Raw genomic sequence first — 17,401 nt, 5'->3', positions numbered from 1 at the left:
CATTCAAGAGGTGTTACCTCCAGGGTACATTATCTACTAGTGACATGAGCTAGAGGGAAATCTGTAAATGCAATTCTCATGTCATGCTTTGTAGGTACTCTGGAGACTGATAGTAAGGGGTACGTCCATAGAAGAATGGGGGTAGCACTCGGAAAAAATAAAAGCCATAATCTTTATGGCTTTAAGAAATATGCTGTTCTCCTGTCTTTAGTAGGATATTGCTAGACAATAGATTGTAACATATTGATTTTGAGTCCATCTAAAGTTTAGAATGTTAATTTTTCCATATAAAAAGAAATCTTTATTGAGGGCACACCTGGAATGTAGCCTTTCAATCACCTCTTTAAAAACCCTTTGTTCAAAGGTTGGGGATTTAGCTCACTGGCAGAGTACTTACCTGGCTTGCTCAAGGCCCTGAGTTTTGTCATTGGCTCTGGAAAAAAAAAAAGTAATAATAACAATTAAAAAATAATAACCCTGTTTTGCCTGATGAGGAGAATTATAGATTCTAGGACAGGAGTCCCCTGTGTTTCTTCTTTGCTAGCAAAGCAATAAAACTTCGTTGTCCTTTTTCTCAAAGTTAATGAATAAATAAAAGTCTTTGAAATATATTAGTGCATAGTACATGATTTGAAACATGGTCATTTAAAAATCACATTTAAGTTGTCTCCATAGCTTTGATGTCTTTGATTCAAATCATAAATACATACAGGTTTTTATTGTTTGTTGGGACTATCAACTAATTAATATGACTGTTACATACAAAATTAAAACACTTTTTTCCTTTTTTCTTTCTTGGGTGTTTTCTTTTAGATGATGGATTTAGAAGAGGTAATACCCCTGGATTGCTGTCGCCTTGTGAAATATGATGAGTTTCATGATTATCTAGAACGATCATATGAAGGAGAAGAAGATACACCAATGGGACTTCTTCTAGGTGGAGTCAAATCAACATATATGTTTGACCTACTTTTGGAGACAAGAAAGCCTGATCAAGTTTTCCAGTCTTACAAACCTGGAGGTAAGCAATTTTATGCTTATTTTAGTTGTACTGGATTTAAAATTTCCATAAGAAAATGTTCTGTTTTTAGAAATGTATATATTTAAACTTTAAAATATATTTTTAACATATAGAATAATTGAAGTAGTTAGCAAAAATCTTGGAAATGAACAACAGCAACAAGAAGTCTGCAGTGGGATTTTTCTCTGCTCTGTAGTACCGAATCATTTGGTACTGAATAATCCTGTGTGCCATAATCTTCTGAAATTATCAGCTAACCTCTTAGGAGGATCTCGCTGTTCCTCTCACCTTGACCTCTCTTCTTGCTGCAAAAAAGTTTGCTGCCAGAAAGTCCAAGAAGTAGATTGTTTTTACGGTCTCTTTGGAGGAGGTGGATTCCTAACCCTGTCACTGTCAACATTTGCAGTTTTCTCTAATCTCTACTTCTACAGATCGTAGGGGCTTTTTGCTCTCTTCATGAAATCGGTCATATTCCCTCAGTACATTTGCTCTTTTCTTTGAGACTGACTTGGAAAGCAAAATGCAATGCCTTTAGTTTCTCCAGAGTAGTCCCTGAAGAGTTACATGGTCTTTCTCATTTCCAGAGTTTTCTTACTAGAAAACTGTATGTAAACCATAATAAATAGGAAAAATCCAAGCATTTAAATAATTTTACAAAATTCTTACTATCGTATCTTGACTCTTAACTCCCTTCCATCAGTGGTAAGTCAAAATTCAGATTTATTTTCTTTACTTTTTATTCCTGAAAGTTGAACTTAGAAACCTTATTCTGCCCTTTAATATTCTGTTACTCTGTGAATCCCACAGGCCTTCCTGTTTTATGAAGGCTCTTCTTTCCAAAGTACATTAAGTGTAATATTTTTCCATGGAGCTGATATTTCTCTCAAGTGGGAAAATTTCATTTTTGGAAACTTGGTGCCTTTTGCAGTTGAACTCTGCTCTTACTATAGCATTCCTCTGAAGAACTTTCTGAACAAGATAGAAAAAGGATGTAATTAAAGAATAACATGAGTCAGAAATGAAGTCAATTAAAAGGAAAGTGTAAATGTAACTATGAATTATAAGATGTATGAAGTAATTTCCATTATTCATTAATTATCAGGATCTTAGCAGAATATTTTATCATTTAGATTTAGCAACATGGAGAAAAATCTAAGCATTGACATGTGAGGTTAAAACAGAATAACTATTAAATGCAGTACTTGAAGATCATTTATGTTTCAAGGGAATAAAAGTTTAGTTATAAACGTAATCACCTAAAAACAAAAGGCAAGTTTAAAATGTAATGTGAAGGATTTAAGTGACAAAATAAATAAATCAGACTAGTTTTTGTGTAGAATTTTCTGTGGGATATAGAGGAGAAACAAAGAGAGGAGAGGAAGACTTTCGTTATGAGCAAAGTCTAATGGTTTAATGAAAACTGTTTAAAAGCAATTGGGATTCTATACATGTCCCCCTTAGTATTTGTTTTGCAGTCTCTAGATATTTATATTTATTTAGTGTTGTGGTTTTGTTCTATATTTGGAACTTTAGATTTGTATTTTTAATGTGCTTAATAAATTTGACCAGTAGTGTTATATTTTAGAAGGAAACAAAGACATGTATTTTTAAAAATCACATTTTTACTTTTGCAGGTAATGTGTAGTGCACAGGACAAAACTAATACTTCCTAGTGAAGATTGCTATTTTTTAAAGCAATCTGGGAGAACTTTTTAATTAACCTCATTTCCTTGTGTCTCTTTGCTTGTGTTGTGATAAATTGTGAAGAAGTTTTTAACATGTTATGTGTATAATGTACATTTACATATTGGTAACTAGAAAATACTCTCTTTTTAGATATTAGAAACAGTGTTAGAAGCACACATCTATTAGAAACACATTAAGAATGCAATGCTCATATGCCATAGATTTAAAAAAATAACCTCCAATTATGTTTTTATGTCTTCAAATGTGACAGAAGTGATGGTGAAAGTTCATGTTGTTGATCTAAAGGCAGAAACTGTAGCTGCTCCTATAACTGTTCGTGCTTACTTAAATCAGACAGTTACAGAGTTCAAACAGCTAATTTCAAAGGTAAGTTTTCAAATTGGTCAGTGACTATTTTTGAGGGCCTACTATTTACAAGGCATTGTGGGATAGTTATAAGTGAAATGTAGGCTCTACCTTGAGAGACAATTTTTATAGTTAGGACACAACTGTAGAAGGAAAGGACATTTCAGAAAGAAGGAACAGATTGAGCAAAGTGTGGAGGCAAGAAAGCAAGAGGCAAATGCACATAACTAGCACTTGTAAACTTTGGGTGAATCATTGTGAAACAGACCTGGAGATCTAAATTCAGTTTATTTTATGGGAGGCTTTAAATAGCAAAAGTTTGGGCTCTCTTTTGATGTAGGCAGTAGGGAATAGAGTATTTATTTTCTTTTGTTAAGTACAGAAGTAGTGTGAACAGATCTGTGTTATAGATTGAAAAGTCTGGTGACACTAGACTGGTAGTCCAGATGGATTGAAGGAGAGTTGGGAATGGGAAATGAGGAGGCTATTGAACTAATTCAGATGAAGGCATATGGCTGGAAATGAAAAAAAGTATAACTTGTGATAGATTGTGAGAGTGATTATATAAATAGATTCTGTAGGACCTGTAATTGGTGAAGGTTGACATAAAACAGGAGCACAGATGACTCTGAGAGAATTCAAACTTCAGTGACAGAAACAGTGATACATTAATAGCAATTAGAGGAGTGAAGTGGGGAAGCAGGCTTGACAGAGAAGGGATGAGTGAAACATTGGCCCCATTATGCAAGTTAGTATTAGAGAACATAGGCTAATTTCTGAATTTTGGGACTGGAAAAATATGATGATGGAAACATCCAAATTTTCTTGGGAAAATGGGCTGGTCTACTTCAGACGTATGGTTACTATCCTTTCAAGGATCGTATACGTTATAGAACCTTGAGCACACAAACAGGCAAAATTTTACAGGGTTCTCAAACTCCAGGATAAGAACTCTCAGTGTAGTGAAAATTATTCAATAATTGGAAATCAGGAAGTTGAGAGTAGTTTTCAGCTATGTATCATATGGTAGTCTTCTTTTAGCTAATTATTTGGGAGTTTTAATACCTGTGGGACAGGGTTATTATAAACATTAAAAAACAAGTGCTTCGTATGAAAAAATATTAAATATATAATAAGAATTGGTGGCTATTATTTTGTTAAATACAAAACAGTGACTTCTAACACTTTTACCAAAGTAATAATACTCAGGAAACAAATCATGTTGCAAAATTATATTTTATGATTAAATTGCTAATAAATACATACTATATTAATATAATTGCTCTTCATTTAAAAAGTACAAATGCCAGATGTAAAGAATTTCAGTTCAATCTACAGTATAAGCACTCAGATAGGAGACATACACACACACACACACACACACACACACACACACAAAGTACCAGTCCCTTCCTTGATGAAGCTCATAACTTCGTTAGGAAAAATATGTTTAGAAAATAAATGGAGTTGGGCATGGTGGCGCATGCCTATAATCCCAGCAGCTCTAGAGGCTAAGGGGAAAGGATCAGCAACTTAGCAAGGCCCTAAGTAACTCAGTGAGACCCTATCTATAAATAAAATAGAAAGTAGGACTGGGGATGTTGTCAGTGGTTATGTACCCCTGGATTCAATCCCCAGTACCCAAAAATAAGAAAGAAAAGAAATGTACAAGATATTGTACCAGCAAATATCGGGGGCTTTTGTTTTGTTTGTTTGTGGTGGTGTTTTTGTTATCCAATACTGGGGATTGTATACAGGGGTGCTTTACCACTGAGATACGCCCCCACCCCCCGGCCTTTTTAATTTTTATCTTGAGACAGGATCTCAGTAAATTGCTGAGACTAGTCTAGAACTTGTGATCTTCCTACTCAGCTGCTGGAATTACAGGTGTGTGCCACTGCACCCCACACAAATATACTATTTTAAAGTATAAGTAGGCTACCTGAGAATTAGGTGTTCATAACTGACACCATTAGTTGTATTGAAAACAAATAGTTTTTAAATTATTTTTATTCGCTCATTTCATATGAAATTGATAAAATGACTCAAAATTAAGGATGTAGAACTTCAGAATAACTTGGTATCAATTTAATCTCACTTTAAACAAATTAAAACTGATTTAGTAGAAATATTAATTCACTCACAATATATAGCAGAACCCATCAAAAAACCAAGGCATTTTAACTGTTGGTTTGATATCAACTCTCAAAGTCGGTTACTCATTTCCTTTGAAATCACATCACTTCCTCTACATGACAAGTTTAAGAGAAGTAGAATCTTTAGCAGAAAACTCCTACCTTTAAAATAGTTTTAGAACAAGAGATATTTGGTTTCCTAATTTATATCTTAATTAATGGATGTGACTGATATTTTTTCCTTAGATTCTCCAAAATTTTTAAAAACTTTGCTAAAATTATTTTTCTTATAATTTTCTCTGATATTTTTAAGAACTCAGCAGTGTCTTGTTTCTCATATTTCTACATCAAGCACAGAAGTACTTTTGAATGAGTACTTTTTTATTAAAATACTTTCATTGTAGGCCATCCATTTACCTGCTGAGACCATGAGAATAGTACTGGAACGCTGCTATAATGATTTGCGTCTTCTCAGTGTGCCCAGTAAAACCCTGAAAGCTGAAGGTTTTTTTAGAAGTAACAAGGTATGTTCTTTTTTTTTTTTTTTTTTTTAATTACTATTTTCTTTGCTAATAATAAATGAAATGAAGTTCAGTGTTACACAGTTGGCCTCTAGAGCTGTCCATCATTTGTTTGAAACTGACCTTTAAAATTTGCACTTTTTCCCAATAATTACATTCCTTGGTAGTCAGGTCAGATTAGGCTTCTTTCTCTCTCTGCATCAGTCTTTCTGTGTGTCTTCTTTGTGTGCCCCACCACCTGGAATGTTATTTCTTCTCTCTACATTTGTTTTTCAAGCCTCAGATTCATCTTCCCTCTTTGGTGAATGCTTCATTACTGAATCTACCTACAATGATTAGGTCTTCTCAATTTTGTTCATCTTTGAGCTTCTCCCATAAAGGTAGTTCTTTTTACCGAAGGTTAAAGGCAAGCCTAGTATACAGTTTTGGATTTACCCTTTGCCTACTCATTTATCTTTGTTGGAAAGAAGAAAGTTCATCTTCATCTTCTTGTATCTCTTGATATCGTTTGTTTCATTATTTATCATTTTCCATATGTATTTGTTGCTAATGTCATTGTTTCATGCTAGATAAATTGTGTCCAAATTTTTTGTTTGCCATCTTTTATTTATCACCTTTTCCAGTCTCATTCATCTTAGTGCAGCTTAAGTCTTATATCTCACTTAACCATTTTCAGTATTTTTAAGTGTAATTTTCATTCACCTCCATTCTAATACTTTTCTGTGGATGTGTCTTTTTTAAAAAAGATTATCAAGTAGTTCTGATTTGTAACATTTATTAAGTAATAGAGTTAGTTTAATGCAAAAATCATACTATTGATAATTGCCAATTTTGTGTATGTGCATTTCCTTTTTTTAAAATTTTTTGTTATGGAAAATTTCAAACATGCACAAAAGCAGAGAGACCAAAGTAATGACCATCCATGTTCCCATCACACAATTTTTACAGTTATCAACTCTTGTTTCATCTGTATTTAACTACTCACTTCCTCCAAATTATTTGAAAAACATCCTCTGCATCATGAACATGTATCTCTACAGGATGAGAACTCTGTTTAAAAATTAACTATAATTACATTATATACCTAAAAAACGTTTAAATGTTTTGAACAGTATCTAGACCATGTTCCAGTTTCTGTGATTATCTTATAAAATTTTTTTCAAATATAGGGAAATATTGGGAAACAAAGTTTATAATGTATTTCTTAAGACATAATGTATTTCTTGAGCTATGGATTTCCCTGTGTTTATGTTTGCTTCCTTGCACTTTATTTGTTGTAAAACCAGATCATTTGCCCATAGATGTCTCTAAAATTTGGATTTATATATGTTTCTTATCTATATTTATGCTAAACTTTGACTTCTTAATAGGCAGCATTTATTATGTAAAAAGTTTCTAAAAATGGGCAGCCAGTAAAGAATGTGTACGTGTTTGTGTCTGTCCGTGTCTGCCCATCTTGGCATAGTTTTATGGCTAGTTGCAAAGACCAGCGAGCTTAATTTAGTCTCCAAAACAATGCACTGTTTATGCACGGCTTTATGTTAATGTTATTCTAATGATGAACAAAAATATAATTCACATAATACATTATAACTCTTCAACTTACTATTTAGGTGTTCGTTGAAAGTTCGGAGACTTTGGATTATCAAATGGCCTTTACGGACTCTCATTTATGGAAACTCCTGGATCGACACGCAAATACAATTAGGTTATTTGTTTTGCTACCTGAACAATCCCCAGGATCTTATTCCAAAAGGACAGCATACCAGAAAGCTGGAGGCGATTCTGGTAATGTGGATGAAGATTGTGAAAGAGTCACAGGACCTGTAGGGAGCCTAAAGTCTGTGGAAGCTATTCTGGAAGAAAGCACTGAAAAACTCAAAAGCTTATCGCTGCAGCAACAGCAGGATGGAGATAACGGGGACAGCAGCAAAAGTACTGAGACAAGTGACTTTGAAAACATCGAATCACCTCTAAATGAGAGGGACTCTTCAGCATCAGTGGATAATAGAGAACTTGAACAGCACATCCAGACTTCTGACCCAGAAAATTTTCAGTCCGAAGAACGATCGGACTCAGATGTGAATAATGACAGGAGTACAAGTTCAGTGGACAGTGATATTCTTAGCTCCAGTCATAGCAGTGATACTTTGTGCAATGCAGATAATGCTCAGATCCCTTTGGCTAATGGACTTGACTCTCACAGTATCACAAGTAGCAGAAGAACTAAAGCAAATGAAGGGAAAAAAGAGACATGGGATACAGCAGAAGAAGACTCTGGAACTGATAGTGAATATGATGAGAGTGGCAAAAGTAGGGGAGAATTGCAGTACATGTATTTCAAAGCAGATCCCTATGCTGCAGACGAAGGCTCTGGGGAAGGACATAAATGTATGTACTTCAGAAGGAAAGGCTCTTTGAAACAGCATCAACTTTTTTCTCATTTCATTACAGTTTTTAGTTAAGAATTGGGTACTAGCCAGTCATGGTGGCACACACCTGTTTTTAGACCTCTTCAGTCAATACATTAGTCAATAATTATGTCAACTCTGGTGAATTTTTTTTTACAAAAGTTATTCAATATTAGGAAAGAATAATGATAAAAAATAACAAGTTAAAAAAATGAGGAATAGTTTAAAAAATAAATGCTATCTGACTCCCCCCCCCCACCAAAAAGAAAAAAAAAAAAGAACCCAGATGCTTTAGAAAATTTGATGTTTGGTGTCTAGGAATTTTTATTTTATTTTTTTGGTACTGGGGATTGGACCCAGGAGCGCTTAACCACTAAGCCACATCCCCAGCACTTTTTATTTTTTATTCTGAGACAGCTCTCATTAAGTTGATTAGGGCCTCACTAAGTTGCTGAAGCTGGCTTTGACTCCCAGACCCCTGGAATTACAGGCAAGCACCACCATACCTGGCCCCAGGAGAATTTATTTGTGCATTCTCTCTTGTCTCTCTATCCCCATTGCAAACAACTTTCCCTCACCCCTAAAAATCTGTAATTAAGTGAGAAAGTCAGGCAAAGTACAAACTAGAAGCTCTGAATTGTGTAAATCCCAAAAAGATGAAAGAGATCTGCCAGTGTGGGCATGTGAGACAAGCAGTAACAACAGAAACATGAATATATAGCATTCTGTGAGACTTCTAAAAAAAAACATTTGAAAAGAACTTTTAAAGAACCTCAGACTAAAACTAGCCAAAGAATTAGCAACACAACAAAGTTCAAGGTACAATTTTTTTTTTCAAATGTAAAAGAGAAATCGTTTTCTGAATGCTTTTTCTCCTTTAAATTTCCTCTGAAATTAAGACTTCGATATCCTTATTTGACAAATAAGAAAACCGAAGCTCTCAGAGGATGGATAACTTGCTCGAAAGTACATACATAACTAGTGAGTAGTGGGACTATTACTAGAATGTAAGGCTTCTAATTGAATGCACATGCTTTTACCTTTGGGAGAGAACCCCGCTTTTACATCCATTCATCTACCCACCCCACCCCTTTTGTTGTTTCCTGAATTCATTCTAGATACCTGCATAGCTATTAGAAGTACAGACAACTAAGGTGTGGCCTTATGCTGCACCTACCCAGGGAAGAAGTGTACAACCAACCAAAAAAAAAATATATATATATACACACACACATACATACATACAATATGTGTGTGTGCATAGTGGTATGATTCTTGAAGTGGTAGAAATTATAAAATCAGTACTAAAGGCACATAAATTTGTGCTTTTGGTTATTTATGTCCAAATAACACTGGAATCATGTAACATCCATACATACAACTTTGAGCGAGTCAGGTGTGGGAATGTGGATTGGTAAGGCAAAATGGAGACAGAAATCATACTATAATAACACTTTGTTTCTATGGAGCTTTTACTTCATCAGGCTCCTCAGCATTATTGCATTTTAATTCTCTTAACAGCTGTGTAAAATTGTTACCATTAGACAGTAACTAGCTCAAACAGGTTAAAATAGTTTGCTCGAGATCACACAACTTGTATATTGGCAGTGGTAGAATCAGATGCTGGTATACTGATTATGAGCCACCACCCCATAACTGCTACCACTGTTACTTTTCTTACATCATAGTAGTGGAAAAATAGCCATGGCTGCTTTGCTTTCTTAGCATAGTAGACAAAGACACTGGAAAAATTAAAATTAGCTCCTCTTTAGGAAAAGATTGTTCTTTTAAATGGTCTGTTTTAGAATGATTTGCAGAAAATTTGGATGATTATTTCAGGCTTAGGAAGAATTCAGTTGGAAATACAAAGTTTGAAATGTCCCATTCCCATCATAAACCTTTTTATTTTCCTTATACTAGGGATTAAACCCAGGAGCACTTTACCACTGAGCTATATCCTCAGGCACTCCCCCCCCCCCTTTTTTTTTTCCTGAGTCTTGGTAAATTGCTAGGACTGGCCTCAAACTTGCAATTCTCCTGCCTCAGCATCCCCTAGTTACTAGGATTGGCATGTACTATTGTGCCCAGCTGATAAACTCTTTAAAAGGGACATCACTGGCTATTTTAACCTTTTTGGAAATTCATACAAGGCTAATTTACCAGTATTCATTGAAATAATAAATATAATGAAGAGACACCAGCTGCTACAGTTTATATAGGGTTTCAGAAACCATACAGAAAGTTTGTTCGAAAAGGAAAACCCTTTAAAATGCCTTTTTGTGTTCAGAAACTGGTTCAGAGAAAGGGGAAGAGAGATAATAACCAGGAGCCAGGTTTTTCAGAGTGGGTACTAAGCCCAGTTCATCATAGTTCCTCAATGATCTGAAAGTAGGTACATAGGAAAATGTGTGAGCAGCAAGTAATAGTACAGATTCCTCACAGAGACAAAATGGCCAGGTATAACAGGTAGACAAAGAACTTGATACCCAAAGAGTGATATATTGTATGCAATATAGGCATTTCACTTAGGTAATAATCAAACAGGTCTTTAAGCTGTCAGTTATGACCTGGGAATTGTTTAGGGAGTTTCTGTAAACCATTCTGTGGAAATACTTTACTGGTGGGATCTAGTTTTCTCTAGGCCCTATATATAAACAGAAGGTCCAACGTACTAAAATTATGATTGTAGTACATTTTTACTGAAACATTTATGTACAGTTTTCCTCATTCAAGAAATAGATATTAAAAAAAGAAGAAGAAAACCCTGAAGATACTTTGAGGTTATGTTATAAAGAGATTGAATTCTTCTGTCTTTTTTAGGGGTAGACAAAAAGTGTCATCTCTAAAACTAAAATAATTGTAGCCAATAAATTAGCAATTCTTGGCCAGGGCTATGCTTAGCAATTTGTATTGACCCAAATGAGATATAAATACTATAATCCCCATAGTACAATAAATCTACTTCAAGTACAGAAAAATTATGAAGTCAAAGTTAAATCTATGAAAGTTAAATATATGAAGAGGAACCAGGAATTCATTCAGGCCAGGCCTTTTAATCACTTGGTTATAATTACCATTTTGAATTGTATCAGTAACCAAAGATCATTTCTATCTTCCTGTGATACAGTATTACTAGAGGTTAAGTGAGAAACCAAAATGGCAATATTATCTCATTGTTATTGTCATAAAAATACTATTTGAGACTGATGTTAAGATTCTGTGGGAAAACTGAGACTCTGAGCGATTAGATGCCCTACCTGCAGCCATTTGTAGAACTAAAGTGGCAAAACTGAAATCTAGTCATAGCACCGCCCCTGCTTTTTGGCACCAGAGATTGAACCCAGGGGTGTTTAACCACTGAGCCATATCCCCAGCCCTTTCTTTTTTATTTTGAGACAGAGTCTTGCTTAATTTCTTAGGGCCTTACTAAGTTGCTGAGGCTGGCTGTGAACCTGCTATCTTCCTGCTTCATCCCCCAAAGTCACTGAGATTATAGCTGTTGTGCCACCATGCATGGCTAGCCATAGACTTTTGATATCTAGTCAAATATTTTTTCTATTACTGTCTACCCTCAAGCTGGCTATCAGAAACTCGCCGGCCAAAAGTTAGATTATTAACATTTATGGACACTCCCTAAAGCTTAGAAATTGACATTTTAAACAAACTGAAATAAATGGCTACCTCATAAGGTACACAGTAGCTGGTCATGGTGGTGCACAGCTGTAATCCCAACTACTCAAGAGACTGAAGATCACAGGTTTTGAGTCCTGTGAGACCTTGTCTCAAAAAAATATGAAGGGCTGGGGATGTAGCTCAGTAGTAGAATGCCCCTGGGTTCAATTCCGACTACAGAAGAAAAAAAAAAAGAAAAGAAAAGGCATATAGTAAACAAAGTTCATCACCTTTATATTTTCCTTCAATTTGTAGTCATCATATTTTCTATGACGTATCTATATCACAAGCAAGAAATAGTCAATGAACACTAATTCATTTGAAAAATCCACTCAAAAAAATTCATATATCCAAGTGGGGATGACCTGGGAATATAAACCAGGAGTGGTTTAAGGTCTCATCCTTTACCCTTATCATAGATTTTGTAAAAAAAAACAAAACACAACCTACCATCAAGGGAGTCTCAGGAATGTAGAGGGACCATGGGCCTGAGGCAGCATGGCAGTTCTTATACTTAGCACTGCCTTATTAGAAGAGAAAGAGATAGCTAAGTTAAGTTTTTGCTAGAATATGAGGACCAGGATAAATGGAACATTCTGGAAATAGCCTCATGAGTAGCTTTTAAAATAAGGGACAAAAGATTGAAATGATTAAGCACTAGAAAAAAATATAGCCTATCAAAGTCGGTTGTGGTGGCATATGCCTGTAATCCCAGTGGCTCGGGAGGCTGAGACAGGAGGATTGTGATTTCAGAGCCAGCCTCAGCAATGGTGAGGTGAATGGTGAGGTGCCAAGCAACTCATTAAGACCCTATTTCTAAGTAAAATACAAAAAAGGGGGTGGGGGCTGGGGATGTGGCTTATTGGTCCAGTCCCCTGGATTCAATCCTTGGTACCAAAAAAAAAGAAAAAATATAACCTATCAAAGATAATCATTTATGATACCAAGGAGTTTGAGTTGAAACCCAGGGTAAGAAAGAATTTCTGATCCAGTCAGATTCAGTTTCTGTTACAATCCAAATATGTGGTTAATATGTTAGTCTTAAATTTTTTTCTGGTAGAAATCCCAGAACTACATAATCTAAAAGCGTTGCTGGCATTTGCTGAATTCCTGGCACTCTGCTAAAGGCACGATAAATGAATGAGTTTTGAATTCACACTACATGGCAAGGCAGGTACTAATATTATCTTCATTTTTCTCATGAAAAAACAAAAGTATAAATGCCCATGACCTGTTCCACATCCCATGGCTGGGAAGCAGAGGAGGCAGGTGAAACCCAGTCAAAGCCTACCTATACTATTACTCTCTGGAACTTGCAACGTGTATTTTGAAAGAATCTCTGGTTTTGAATTCAGCAATTAAGTAAATAAATAAACACTTAAATATATCAGAACATTTAAAGCTGTCATATATATTCAGTGCCCTTGATTTTATTCATCCAATATAGTATATCATCTAAAAGTATGAGAGGTACTTTGTCCTGATTAGTATATAATAAAAAGTATATGGTCTGTTTCATTTCTGCTCATAGAGGTTTCTTTTACATTTTTGTTCCTGTTTTGTTTTGATTTTTTGTGCCTAGGGTTGATGGTTCATGTTGATAAAAGAATTACTCTGGCAGCTTTCAAACAACATTTAGAGCCCTTTGTTGGAGTTTTGTCATCTCACTTCAAGGTCTTTCGAGTGTATGCCAGCAATCAAGAATTTGAGAGCGTCCGACTGAATGAGACACTTTCATCATTTTCAGATGACAATAAGGTTGATTAATCATTGAATAATTAGAATCTGTTTTAAATAATAGGTTTGAGAAACACCTTGTGCTTCTTCGTAGTAAGGTGAAGTAGATACCTTAAGAGTAGTTTTTCTTTGATGTTTATTTGGGGTGTTTTGATTATTGTTTTTTCTTTATACATCCAACAAATAGTTGTTAAATGTTAACTGTGCATCGGTTACTGTTCCAGGTGCTAGGGATTCAGAGCTAAAAAATATACCTGTTCTCAAAGAACCCATAATCTAGGGACTTCTGTAAAACAAAATTCAACAATGAAGTGAGAATGGGTTATCTTTCTGCTGAGACAGTATATCTAAAAAAATGTTTTTTTAATTTATAGATTACAATAAGACTGGGGAGAGCACTTAAAAAAGGAGAATACAGAGTTAAAGTGTACCAGCTTTTAGTCAACGAACAAGAGGTGAGTGATGCATCTAAGAGCAGTTAAGTGATTATTTTTTGTAGTTACTAAAAACAATGATCAGTCATTTTTATTATTTTAGTTTTGCAAATCATATTGTCTCTGTTGCATCTGCTTAATTGTGCCATTGTAGCAAAAAGTAGCCAGAGATAATACTATGTAAACTAATACAGATGGCTATGTTGTAATAAAATTTCACTTACAAAAACAGGTAGTGGTGAATTTGACCCTCAAGTCATTTTCATTACCCTGCTCTAAAATGTCACTGCAGTGCTGGAGCAAGACAAAATTTTCCTACCTCTAAAAAGAGGTTTATTTGTGTTTACTTTCTTGGAATGATTTTAAAATGTACAGGTGGATAGCAGCTCATCTGTAAAATCTATAGGTACTTTAATGTCCAGAGTCATTTTAGCATTTAACAAGTATTTATGTGGTATTTACTAAGTATTTATACTGTAAGTGCTTCCAAAAGCTAACTCATTTAATCCTCATTAGTTAACTCCATGATTTAAGTGCTATTTATTATTTCCACCTTATAGGCAAAGAAACTGGCACAGAGAAGTTAAGTATCTTATTCAAGGTCACATAACTTATAAATGGTGGGATTAAGGATCTTATAAAACTGGTTTTTAGGGAGTAATCAATAAAATATTTTAAGTTCCTGTGATGTACAAGACTTGTGGCTAATATCCAAAAGAATAAGACAAATATCCTATTTTCAGGATGTTTATAACATCTTATAGGGAATCTAGACAAATATGAAAACTATGAATTTTTCATAAAATGCTTTTATTCATTCAGCAAATACTTCCTCAAACATGTTTCATGTCTCTTATTTGTGACCCATTTTAGTCATTTTGACTTGTATTTCTTCTGAGTTTGGGGTTTGTGAATACTGTGTTTCTTTTCAGACAATTAATTAACGTGCTTACAGATTTAGTATGCGTTTCCCTCGTTTTAGTTCGTGAAAATGGTTCCTTTTACCATCAAAATTGTGATCATTTGGGTTAGGGCTGTTGCCCAGTGCTAGTAGAGTTAGCATGCCCGAGGCCCCAAGTTCAATCCCCACAGCTGCAAAAAAAGGAAAAAAAAATTGTGATCATTTTATTTCAAGAAGGAAAATATGAGTGCATTATCCTAGTTAATCTTCACAGTGACTCAATGAGAAAGATACTATTCCCATCTTAAATGAGAAAACTGAGGTACAGAGGCAAGATAGCTGAGCTAGTAAGTTCTGGACCTAAGATTGAAAACTAGGAAAATAGACTCTTAAACTCAGGCCCTTCATATATCATTAAAAAGTACAAATAAAGTGTCTTCATAATCCTTATTTGAATATGTAATTCAAGCTCTAATTATTTATGTTTATATTCCCAGCCATGCAAGTTTCTGCTAGATGCTGTGTTTGCTAAAGGAATGACTGTGCGGCAATCAAAAGAGGAATTAATTCCTCAACTCAGGGAGCAGTGTGGTTTAGAACTCAGTATTGACAGGTAAAGCAAAATTACAGTGTCGCCAGCAGTTTGAAGAAAGATTGTTGTATGGTCAGTAGAAATAGACTGGTATGATTTTCTGAAACTGGAAGAATTAAAAATTCCTCTGTTATTCAGAATTTTAATAGTATTAAATAGCAAATTAATAGTATTAAGCCAGTATATTAGAATTCTGTTTGAATTTCTTGTGGAGAATATTAAATTTGAAGAGCATTTCTTTACATTTTTCCCAAATTTAATGAACATCCATTTGACTTTATCTGAGCATAGTTTTTCTTTTGTGTCAGATTGACATCATTTTTTTAAACTAAGAATTTAAAATTATACTAGTTTTAAATATGTTATCGTGTTTGTAGGTTTCGTCTAAGGAAAAAAACATGGAAGAATCCTGGCACTGTCTTTTTGGATTATCATATTTATGAAGAAGATATTAATATTTCCAGCAACTGGGAAGTTTTCCTTGAAGTTCTTGATGGTATTAGCAATATTTTTATGGAGAAATATATTAGAATACCCTAAAATTAATAGAAGCCTATAGTTTTTAATCACATAATGAGTTATCAGTAATCTAATATGCCATATAGTATTTTTATGACTTTAAGGATAAAGATATCATTATTATGGATTGATGCAATTCCTGCTCTTATCCCATCCCTGAGAGTTTTATTTACTTTACCTGTGTCCTAATATAACTTCTTAAGTTAATTTTAGAGAATGTTTAATGTCTTTTACCTTTCTTCTTTTTCTGGGCTCCATTTTCCTTTTAATATTTCTTCTATTTTCTAATTTTGAGACTGTTAATTTCCTCTTTTTGAAAGTATATTGTGTAGAAAATTCTGCTTATGTTTTCTTAGCCATGTTTGTTATTTTGTTTCTTTTTCATTATGGCTTATTTTGTATTGAGGATATGGTACTGATAATTGATCAAAGATTTTGAGAATAAGGACTGAATTAGTTTCCCTAGGCTGCCATTACAAAATACTATGAACTGAGTGACTTAAACAACAGAAATTTATTATCTCACAGTTCTGGAGGCTTGAAGTCAGAGGTCTAGTGTTGGTAGCTTGGTTCCTTCTAAAGTCTTGTAAGGGAGAACGTGTTCTATGTCCCTTCTCTAGCTTCTGGAGATTTGTTGGCCATTTTTGGCATTTCTTTAGCTTGTAGTTGTAGTAGCCCAGATCTCTGCCTTCACCTTCACATGGTGTTCTCCCTGTAGGCTTGTCTGTACCTACGTTTCCCCTTGAAGATGCTAGTCATGTCCTAATGACCTCATTTTAACTTGATTACTTCTCTAAAGACCCTATTTCCAAATTAAGTTGCTTTCTGAGTTACTTAGGATTTGAACTTATGTCTTTTTGAAATGAGACAACCCATAACAATAACCTAGAAGAGCACTTGTATTTGTCACACCTCTTGATTTATTTTCAGCATCGAAACATTTAAAATATTGTTTTTGGAAGAGGTAGTGGAAGGAAAGTTAACTTTGGGGAGATCTTATTAATTCTATAATTTTTTTTAACTTTATTGTTGTTTAGGAGGATTTTAATTTTTTTCTATAGAAATCAAAATACCAATTCTAGACGTTATTTATGTAAGACTATGATAGTCTTTAGAGTGTTCAATTGTCCAAACATATCCCCTCTTACAGGCTGTTTCAGTTCTAATTTGGTTTAAATATAAATAGTTGGAATTTTGATTAGTTGAAAAGTTAACTGGAGAGGCAAAGAACTTCTAGGCATTGTTTGTGTGGGCAAGTGCTCCAGATTGCAATTTCCTTCTCTGAGTATCTGGACATTAGAGAATAACCTCTGTGTTGGGGCAGGGACTATAAAGGACATAGAAATCACACTTAGAAGGAAATATGGAGATAATGTAGTGACAGAGATGTTAGCTATCTCTAGTAC

At 34.5% G+C, this 17,401-nt stretch overlaps 1 protein-coding gene across 3 annotated transcripts in view; it reads left to right on the top strand.

Annotated features, from left to right (window-relative positions):
- The window catches only part of USP47 (ubiquitin specific peptidase 47), a 105,130-nt gene that overhangs the window by 75,933 nt on the left and 11,796 nt on the right, over positions 1 to 17,401 (top strand). For all 3 annotated transcript variants that reach the window (XM_079102673.1, XM_079102672.1, XM_079102674.1), the window contains 8 exons: positions 814 to 1,021; positions 2,979 to 3,094; positions 5,613 to 5,732; positions 7,343 to 8,120; positions 13,395 to 13,570; positions 13,924 to 14,004; positions 15,382 to 15,497; positions 15,854 to 15,972. In XM_079102673.1, the coding sequence (XP_078958799.1) occupies positions 814 to 1,021; positions 2,979 to 3,094; positions 5,613 to 5,732; positions 7,343 to 8,120; positions 13,395 to 13,570; positions 13,924 to 14,004; positions 15,382 to 15,497; positions 15,854 to 15,972 (1,714 nt within the window). The remainder of the gene's footprint in view (positions 1 to 813; positions 1,022 to 2,978; positions 3,095 to 5,612; positions 5,733 to 7,342; positions 8,121 to 13,394; positions 13,571 to 13,923; positions 14,005 to 15,381; positions 15,498 to 15,853; positions 15,973 to 17,401) is intronic.

Source organism: Sciurus vulgaris (genome assembly GCF_902686455.1).
Source record: "Sciurus vulgaris genome assembly, chromosome: 11".
In the NCBI taxonomy this organism is placed as follows: Eukaryota; Metazoa; Chordata; class Mammalia; order Rodentia; family Sciuridae; genus Sciurus; species Sciurus vulgaris.
The sequence above is the reverse complement of the archived record's forward strand: the minus strand, read 5'-3'. Positions and strand labels throughout refer to the sequence as shown.